This window comes from Chaetura pelagica, unplaced genomic scaffold (assembly GCF_000747805.2).
Source record: "Chaetura pelagica isolate M959 unplaced genomic scaffold, ChaPel_1.0 scaffold379, whole genome shotgun sequence".
NCBI classification, from domain to species: domain Eukaryota; kingdom Metazoa; phylum Chordata; class Aves; order Apodiformes; family Apodidae; genus Chaetura; species Chaetura pelagica.
The window spans coordinates 395,287-404,694 of NW_009954412.1; the positions used below are offsets into that span (position 1 = coordinate 395,287).

Sequence of the window (9,408 nt, forward strand, 5' to 3'; positions counted from 1 at the left end):
GGCTGTGTCCTAGGGAGGTGCTGTGGATCCAGGTACCCGCTCCCGCCCGCGCATCCTTCTGCTCCGGTCCCTCGCCATGCCGGAGTGCTGGGATGGGGTAGGTACCACCGGCCTGCTTGCTGCCCGCGCTCCCTAAGCAGCTTTTCCCCAGAACCCCCAGGCTCTTTCAGCCTGGACTTTCGCCCCCCGGGTGGGTTTGCCGTGGTGGGGGGCTGTGCTGCTGGGAGTCCCTCCTTTCCCGCAGCTCCACTGCCGCATCCCTGACGTGCTGCGCGAGTTTTGGGGACGCGTTGTCCTTGAGCGTGTCCTCCCCAGCTCCGTCGAGATGTTGCGCCGAGGCCGAGGGGGAACAGGCGCGGCGGGGGGAGGGGAGGAGCTAGGGATGGGGAGGATGTTGCCCCTTCGACACCAACGGGCTGCAGTGGAAGAAATTTCTCTTGCTGTTTCCGAGCCATCCATCCCTCGGATGCTCTCTAGCCTCTGCAGTGATGGCAACACCCGATGGGCGGGGAGAGATGGGGGAGCGGGGTAGGGGCACTGCAGTGGGGAGGGCTGGGCTCTCTCAGGCATCTATGGGTGCTGCGACCCCCACGCCCCTCCTCACGGGGGCTACCAGTTGTGAGTACCGCCCCCCCGCCTGCATCCCTACCAGCAAGCATCCCTGCGGTAAAGGGCAGGGCTGTGGCAGCAGCTATGCTGCAGAGGCTGCAGCGCAGGCAGGAATGAAGGCTGTGCCCTCCTTGGGGTGGGGGGGCGAGCAGTGCTATGAAAGGAGCCCCCTCACCTTGGACGAGTGATTTTTGGGGTGGGATTGCAGGCTGAGCTGTTGAGGCTATAGTGGGGACCATGGGGATAGTGAAGAGACAGCCCTGTGCCCAGGATCAGACCACACGGGTGCCTACTGATCTGTCACCTTGGGCTGGGCCTATCCCCTGCCTCAGTTTCCCCATCAGTTGTTGGGGGGGGGTGTCCCCACTCATTCCTTGCTGCCTAATGGAGCTCCAGGGAATGGAGGGACAACTTTGGATGAGGGCTAGGGTCGAGGTACTCTTGGGGACCTGATAATTTTCTCCATAGAGCCCTTGAGCTGCCCTTGGGCACAGTGTCCCCCTGGGGACAACAGATCTCAGTGAGAGGCACTCAGAGAGGCACTGCATTGAGGTGACCCTGTCCTCAGGCAGTGCCTTCCACCTGAGGCCTGTGCCCTTCAGAATCCTTGGTGGCTTGTAACCCATGGGAGCATCCACATACCTGCTCCCCTCCTGCCAGCCCATCCATGGGGATGCCAGTACCCCAGTGAAGACCGTGCTGGCTGGGGACCCTGCCAGATCCCAGCTTTGAGGTTACTGCCAGTGTGCTGGCTGGCAGGCATGGGTGTCTGGAGGGAAACCCTGGTCCCTTGTCCCCAGGTGATGCCTTGGCCAGCCCCTGGGCTCACAGGCTCAGTTTTCCTTGTTGGCTGTGAAAATGGGACTGGAGCCCTCCCAGCCAAAGAAATTGAGGCACGAGGCAGTCCTGGTCTCTGTATGGGTGTACAGCCATTTTGGACCAAGGACTTTGAAAATAACTTTAGCATTCATGTTGGGATTAGGCTGTAGGATTTTCTGGGGTGTGTCTGGGGTCTGATCTCTGCTTGTTTGTCCCAGGCACAGTGAATCCAGGCTAACTAGGCCATGCTGTGATCCCCCACCTGGCTTCCAAAAATCCCTCAGTCTCAGGCCTTTGAGGATTTCCTGTCTCATCCTTTGGTCTACCTCTTCTGTCCCATGATTCTCCTTTCCCAAGCCCTCTTAGATAATCCCATTTTATCCCATCCCAAACCTCTATCCCTTGATCCCATCCCATGATACACCCATCCAATCCAAAATCCTAATATCCGGTCCTAAGTCATTCCTTCCCAGGGAGGTAGGTGGAGGCTGGGAGCATTTCTCTCTGGTTTGTTCTGCCTTCTGCCACCAACAGAATACCCAGAGCTGGGGCTTTTCCTGGGATGGCTATTCCTGTTTCCTTTTTGCTCCCTTGGGACCCAGCTGCCCCAGTTAAGCAGTGGTGAGGAGTGGGATGGTGGGGCAGGAGAGGATGTATTGGGCATGCAGGTATCACCCCATCTTTCCTGTTCCCCCAGGAACATGACATTGAGACCCCCTACGGGCTGCTGCATGTGGTTATCCGGGGCTCACCCAAGGGGAATCGCCCGGCCATCCTGACATACCACGATGTGGGCCTCAACCGTGAGTGCTGGTCCCTGAGCCATGGTGGTGGGGTCAGGTCGCAGCAAGCCTGGGGCTGCTGTGGGCTGCCCAGGACATTGGCCAAAGCCCCTGACTCACCTCCTTTTCCTCCTCCTGTGGGCAGTCTCCAGGCTGTGCTGGGTCTCCTCAAGCATCTGGAAGCAACAGGAGAGTTAGGATTCTCATCTGATGAGTCCAAAGCCTGGGCTGGGCACAGACAGGAGTGCTTGGCCACCCTTGTGCTGGCTGGCTGCCCACCTGTGCCAGGCAGAGAAGGGATGGAGGGTCAGTCCTTGCTTCCAGCACCAGCCTGTTGGTATTCAGAGTATGGGCCTGATGGGGGCTGGAGAGGACAGGGAATAACAGGGAAGGAAGAACCCCAGGGGTGGGGAAGGAGGACCCAAGCTAGGGATCTGGATGTGGGGATGTTGCATGCTCTGTCAGCCTGAAGCCTTGGACCCGCACCCCAGAGCCCTGCCCCGAGCCGAGCAGGAGTGCTGGTGAGCAGGGAGGAGCTTCCCTGCCTCTGCTGGCTCTGAGGCTGAGTCACAGTGCTTTGGGAGCTGCCTCACCATCACAGCAGCGCTGCTGTCCAGGGATGCATCATGCTGGTTGTGATGGACCTTCCAGCTTGCCTCCCTTAGCTTCTGGCAGTGATGTCCCAGCACTGGCACTGGGACACCCTCCAAGCCCCAGCAAAGCCTTCTGCTTTAAAATGAATGGTTTGCCCGCACAGTGCTGAGGCCGTTTGACTGTTTCCATTTGCAGCAGTTTCTCAAATCTTGTGTTTGCTTGAGCCCTTTCTGGGAATTTTGAATAGGGCTAATAGTACCCTGGGCTGCTAATCCTGCTGGCTGGTCCTGCGGGAGCGGAGGAGGATTGTGGGTGCCAAGGGGGGAGCTTCCCCGCCTCTGCTGGCTTGGAGGCTGAGTCACAGTGCTTTGGGAGCTGCCTCACCATCACAGCAGCGCTGCTGTCCAGGGATGCATCATGCTGGTTGTGATGGACCTTCCAGCTTGCCTCCCTTAGCTTCTGGCAGTGATGTCCCAGCACTGGCACTGGGACACCCTCCAAGCCCCAGCAAAGCCTTCTGCTTTAAAATGAATGGTTTGCCCGCACAGTGCTGAGGCCGTTTGACTGTTTCCATTTGCAGCAGTTTCTCAAATCTTGTGTTTGCTTGAGCCCTTTCTGGGAATTTTGAATAGGGCTAATAGTACCCTGGGCTGCTAATCCTGCTGGCTGGTCCTGCGCATCTGGGTTTTGCATCCCCCAGTCCCACCCTTCCCAGCAGATGAGGCTTACCTCAAACTCTTCTCATCCTCCTGGCTGTGTTCACCCATCTCCATGCCTTCTAATGCCAGCAGAGATGCAGCCCCTGCTAGCAGTGGTTGTGGGGATGAGGAGCCTGGAGGGAAGGGGATTGGGAGGGCTTTGGTGGCATATCACCTTCAGGTTGAAGGGCAGGTGATCTCTCCTTGCTCCCCTGGTCCACCAGGCCTCTGTGCCAATATTTGTTCTCTGATCCTTGCATGCTTTTTGACAGACAAGCTGTGCTTCAACACCTTCTTCAACTATGACGACATGCAGGAGATCACAAAGCACTTTGTGGTGTGCCACGTGGATGCGCCGGGCCAGCAGGCAGGAGCCTCGCAGTTCCCTCAGGGGTAGGTGCTAGTGTCAGGGGCTTGCTGTGCCCACTGGGATGTCAGCTCCCTCCCTGCCTGCTGGGTTGTTGCTGCCTGGGCAGATGTACCCTGCCTGAGGGTCTCTGTGAGCCATGTCAAAGCCTATGGCAGCCAAGTGGTGCAGGGTGGGCAGTGGGGTGGTTTGTGGGTGGGTGGCATTTCCCTGCCTGCTTTGGGCAGCCCAGCTGCTCTGTCCCAGCCTTCCCATCACCACTGTCCTGTGCCTTCTTATGCTGCAGGTACCAGTACCCATCCATGGACCAGCTGGCTGCCATGTTACCCAGTGTGGTGCAGCACTTTGGGTGAGTCAGCCTCTCTTCCATGGCTGAGGGTGCTGGGCAGGGAGATGAGCAGGGAGCAAAGGTTTGAGGCTGGGGGTGTTGTCCTTGCATGTCTTCTTGTGCCCATGCTGTGGGTGGTGGGGCCCACTGCCCACCAAGCACCCCTCTCTGCTTTCCAGGTTCAAGTATGTGATCGGGATCGGTGTTGGGGCAGGAGCCTACGTGCTGGCCAAGTTTGCGGTGAGCCTGGGGCTGAGATAGGCTGACCCTGAGTTGTACCTGTTGTCAGCTGGAGGCATGGGGAAGAGCAAGAGCTGACAGCCCCTTGACAGACTGTGCCACTCTCAAGGCTCCTGGAGGGCAGAGGGCCAGAATGGCAATGCCATTGGTCATGGTGGCTGGACAGTCTTGCCACAGGAGTCCCCTCACTCCCAGGACAGGGCCCTGTGCAGTGGGTAGTGGTGCTGGCGGGGGCTGCCTTGGGTCCCTCTGAGCATCACCCCTCCTGCTCACTGCAGCTCATCTTCCCTGACCTGGTCGAAGGTCTGGTCCTTATGAACATCGACCCCAATGGCAAAGGCTGGATTGACTGGGCAGCTGCCAAGGTGGGCTCCCCCCCTGCTTGCTCTGGGCCCTGCTGGCTCCCTGAGGCAGGACCCAGTCATGGCAGGGCTGTAACTGGCTGTGCTCCCTCCACAGCTTTCTGGCCTCACCAGTACACTGCCAGACACTGTCCTGTCCCACCTGTTCAGCCAGGTGAGTATCCCAGTGCCCCCATGTCTCACTGCCCAGTGAGTCACCTGGAATAAGCCCTGCTCTGCCTGCTGGCCCTGTGGTGCTGCTAGAGCTGCACCGTGCCCAGGGATGGGGTTAGCCAAGCCCTGCCTGTTTCCCTCCTGCCTGCTCTGGGACTGCGCCACAACCAGCAGGCAAGATGTGCCTGTGTCCTGTCTGGCTGTGCTGCCTGTGTCCTGGCTGTGCCCAGCCACATTGCCCAGCATTCCCCCACTCTGCCCCATTGGCTGGCACAGCACGGGCAGGCCTGGGGTGTGGGGTGCTCCGTGGCACCTGGCAGTGCCTGCCCTGATCACCGTTCCCTGCGGCACAGGAAGAACTGATGAACAACACAGAGCTGGTGCAGAGTTACCGGCAGCAGATCGGGAGTGTGGTGAACCAGTTCAATCTCCAGCTCTTCCTCAACATGTACAACAGGTGAGCACCCCTTGGCCAGGGGCTGCAGTGCTGGGGGTGGCCCCAAGGGTGCCATGGGATCCCTGACCCCTGTTGGGTGCTGCTGTCACTCTCCAGTGCATACTGGCAGTGGTGAAGAGTTGCCAGCTGGTGCTGGCTGGGGATGTCGGTGTGGTGGCACCTGTTCCAAGGCTTTGCCATGTCCCAGAGCCCATGGCTGCAGGTGCCCGTGCCCTGCTGTCCTGTGTGGGGCTCTGTCACAGGCCTGGGGACAGGGGCAGAGATGCTGCCCCGTGTGTCCAGGGTGGTGGGAGCCTTGCTGCCCCATGGGGTGCTGCATCGCATGGTGTGGCCTCCACTCCAGCACAGTAGAGATGGCTGTGGGGTCTGTCCTCTGTCCACAGGGTGCTGGGGCAGCAGGGCTGGGTGTTGCTTCCTGGAGCTGGTCCTGACCCAGCTCTTGCACTGTGGCATTGGTGGCAGCACCTGCCCCTGGGCTCACAGTGGCCCTCTTTTCCTCCACCAGCCGCAGGGACTTGGACATCAACCGGCCTGGGACTGTGCCCAATGCCAAGACTCTGTGGTAAGCGTCACATTGGCATGTCACAGGGGTCTCGGTGCAGGGGAATCCACCCAAGACAAGCTCTGACAGTGGTCCTTCCTCTTCTCACTTGTAGCTGCCCTGTGATGCTGGTGGTTGGAGACAATGCGCCTGCTGAAGAGGGGGTGGTGAGTGATAGGGTAGAGCCTGATGGGTGGCATGTGGATGGTGCCATGTGTGGTCATGCTCCTGTGTACTGCCTGTTCAGGCACATGTGTGCTCCCATGTGCAGGAGCCTGCTCATGTGCAAACCTGATGGCTTGTGTGGGCACACATGCACATGTATGGTTGCCACACTTGGGAAACATCCCTTTCCTCATGTGCTTAGATGTGGCCACAATGTGCACACTCATATGTGGGGACACAGGTCCACTCCTGGCTTGGCCACATGCACCCAAACAGCTGCCAGCACACACATGTTCCTGCACACATCCATGTGGCTGCCCACACTTGAACTGACAGGTTCTGTGCAGGTGGCCACACTTGTACACAGTGTGACTGCATGCACACCCATCCCCCAGCATATGTAGTTGTGTGCATTCACATGAACACACCTGTGTGCTTGTTCACAACTGTGGGATATGCAGGATGCCTCACCATCCCCCTTCCCAGCCTCTTTGCTCAGATGCTGCCTGGCAGGCAGAAGATCCCTTCTGTCCTGTGGCAGGAGATGGGGCCAGGGCTCACCTAGTGCCCTGTCTCCAGCTGGCTGGGCTTGGGATGAGCCAGCTGGGGTGCCATGAGCCACTGGTGGTACCCATTGGCAACTTCTGGTAGGCTCAGGGCATCCTAGGGTGCTAATACCATCCCTCTTGTCCACAGGTGGAGTGTAACTCCAAGTTGGATCCCACCAACACCACGTTCCTGAAGGTAGGGGGGTGGCAGGGCGCAGTGAGGTGGTTCCTACTGCCCATGAGCTGTGCTGTTACCCTTTTCCCTAGGGCTGCACGGTGCCCCCATCTTCCCATTCCAGGCCTGCCCTGCCCAGGGGTCTGGGGGCTTAGGGGGAGAGCAGGGTGGGCCTAGTAGTGGTATCCTTCCAGGGGACAGGGTGGGTGGCAAAGGTACCCTTCCAAACTAAGCAGGGCTTTCTCTCTGCAGATGGCTGACTCTGGTGGGCTTCCCCAAGTCACACAGGTGAGCTTCCCTAATTTCCCCCAGTGTTAAGTGGGTATGCTGGGCCCTGCAACATAGAATCATAGAACTATTCAAGTTGGAAAAGACTCTTGGGATCACTGAGTCCAACAATCATGCCTACTCTACAAAGTTCCACACTAAACCATATCCACCAACACTACATCCAAACGGCCCTTAAACACATACAGGGATGTACTCAACATGCACTGGTGCTGTCCAGGGCTGGCAGAGGGTGGACTGAGGTGGGCAGAGGGTTCTTGTGCAGGGGCTGCCAGAGGTGGCTGGGACTGAGCTGGGGTGTCTTGACCTGGCACAACCTCAGCTCCATCACTCTCTCCCTGCAGCCTGGCAAGCTGACTGAAGCCTTCAAGTACTTCTTGCAAGGAATGGGCTACAGTGAGTGCTGGGGGGCAGGGGGCTGCGTGCACATGAGCCTGTGTGCCTGGGGGGGTGTGTGTGCTGAGCTGCTGTAGAGAGGGAGCCTGCCACCCCCTGCCCGTCCTGATGAAGCTGCATGTGTGTGTGTGGCATTGGATGTGCAGTGTACGTGATGGCTGTCCGGGTGTTGGTAGGGGTGTGGAGTGTGCAGGCTGGGTGTGCACGCAGTTGTGTGTGAGGGCTCTGTGTGTGCATATGTGTGTAGGCAGGGACTCTGTGTGTGCATTGACGTGTATGGGGCTGTGTGTGCATGCAGATGTACAAAGTCCACGAGTACAAGTATGTCTAGGTCCATGAGCATGTGTGTGGATGTGTGTCTGTCACCCCTGTGTGTGCCCCCACACCAATGCATCTGTTTGCAGGCCCCATGCACATGCCCGTGGGTGTGTGCAGATCTGTGTGTGCAGGTTTGTGTGCACATGTGCAGGTCTCTGTGCACAGGTGGGGCTGGGCAGAGGTCCTGGCTCCATGGAGCAGCCCGCTGGGCTGATGCTCTCTCTCTACCCTCCCTGCCCTCCTCCTGCTTGCCCCTGCCAGTCACCCACCTGAAGGACCGGAGGCTGAGTGGAGGCACAGGTACCACTCGGTGCTGCTTGGCCAGTGCTCGCTGCTGCATGGTGCCCGCCTGGCCTGTGCCCTCCAGCTGCCTGGGCACCTTTGGGAGCAGCCCAGGTGTGGGGCTGGCCCTTCCCAGACTCGTGCCCTCTGCTCTCTCTGCTTTGCCTGAGATGGCACTAAGAGCCAGGGACTGAGAAACAGCACTCTGGGAAGTCCTTTGTTGTGGGCACAGTCTTGGCAGTGTGTCACCTGAGTCCTCTTGACAGCCAGGAGCTGTGCCTGATGGGCCTCCTGACTGGAGGGGGGTGTCACCTTCCTGCACACCCTGGGGAACTGGGAGAACTTGCATCCCTGCTCACCCCTGAAGCCTGGTGGCCAGGGGTACCCATGCCCAGGGTCATGCACTCAAGGGCTGTGCCCAGGGTGTCCCATCCCTGTGCCAGTGTCCCCTGCCAGCCTGGAGCTGCTCGTGCTGTCACAGCAACGCATGCTGCAAGTTTGTGCCTGGGGTCACCTTTACGGGGGAGTGGGACCTGCAGCTTTGCTTGCATGAGGCAATGTCAGCTCAGGTCCTGCTGGCCTCTAGAGGAGACTGAGCACCCTTGCCCTCTCTCTGTGCCTGTGCAGTGCCCTCTGCCAGCATGACCCGCCTGGCACGCTCCCGCACAGCCTCCCTGACAAGTGCCAGCTCCGTGGATGGCACCCGCCCCCGTGCCTGCACCCACTCGGAGAGCAGCGAGGCCATGGGGCAGATCAACCACACCATGGAAGTATCTTGCTGAGGTCCACACCTGTCTCCAGCGTCTCCTCCAGAGCCACCTCCCATCAGTCAGCATCCCGCCAGCACCCACATGCCCTGTGGATGTCCACCACGGCCCTTGCTCTTTTGGGGTTGATTTGGATCATCTTTGCTGTTGGCCTCATCCCCTCGTCTGGTACTGGAGAAAGAGCTTTGCTTCACTCACTGCCTCTGGGCTCCAGCTCCTGGCTTTACCCAGAAGTCACACATGGTTCTGCATTGGTTCTCACTCTCCCTAGCAGTGGCTTGGCCCTGGCTTGGGAGGGTGGGTGGCATGGGCATGGATCCAGGGTGGGGAGCAGGGGCTGGGTGGTGGGATGGTTTAGGACAGCAGAACATGGAGAAGACACAGGAGAGAGGTTGGTCCTTCAAGGTCAACTTGACAGCTGGTCCAACCAGAAGGAAGATGGGACAGAGTGACACTCACTGGGAGGTCACCGTGTCCTTAATGGGGATGCAGTTCCCGTTTATCTCCATTAGCCTTTCC

The 9,408-nt window shown here is 59.1% G+C and overlaps 1 protein-coding gene across 3 annotated transcripts in view; it reads left to right on the top strand.

Moving 5' to 3' along the window:
* NDRG4 (NDRG family member 4) overlaps window positions 1–9,005 on the top strand; it is a 14,133-nt gene extending 5,128 nt beyond the window's left edge. Inside the window, exons 1-15 of one of the 3 annotated variants that reach the window (XM_010004380.1) lie at window positions 44–97; window positions 2,126–2,231; window positions 3,775–3,895; window positions 4,156–4,218; window positions 4,377–4,437; window positions 4,716–4,802; window positions 4,897–4,953; window positions 5,306–5,409; window positions 5,915–5,971; window positions 6,066–6,117; window positions 6,812–6,859; window positions 7,091–7,126; window positions 7,471–7,522; window positions 8,102–8,140; window positions 8,750–8,904. In XM_010004380.1, the coding sequence (XP_010002682.1) occupies window positions 77–97; window positions 2,126–2,231; window positions 3,775–3,895; window positions 4,156–4,218; window positions 4,377–4,437; window positions 4,716–4,802; window positions 4,897–4,953; window positions 5,306–5,409; window positions 5,915–5,971; window positions 6,066–6,117; window positions 6,812–6,859; window positions 7,091–7,126; window positions 7,471–7,522; window positions 8,102–8,140; window positions 8,750–8,904 (1,059 nt within the window). In that variant the 5' untranslated portion in view covers window positions 44–76. Of the gene's footprint in view, window positions 1–43; window positions 98–2,125; window positions 2,232–3,774; window positions 3,896–4,155; window positions 4,219–4,376; window positions 4,438–4,715; window positions 4,803–4,896; window positions 4,954–5,305; window positions 5,410–5,914; window positions 5,972–6,065; window positions 6,118–6,811; window positions 6,860–7,090; window positions 7,127–7,470; window positions 7,523–8,101; window positions 8,141–8,749 lie in introns of those variants that run through there. The other 2 variants (XM_010004381.1, XM_010004379.1) reach the window with 2 other exon arrangements.
* Window positions 9,006–9,408: the final 403 nt, after the last annotated feature.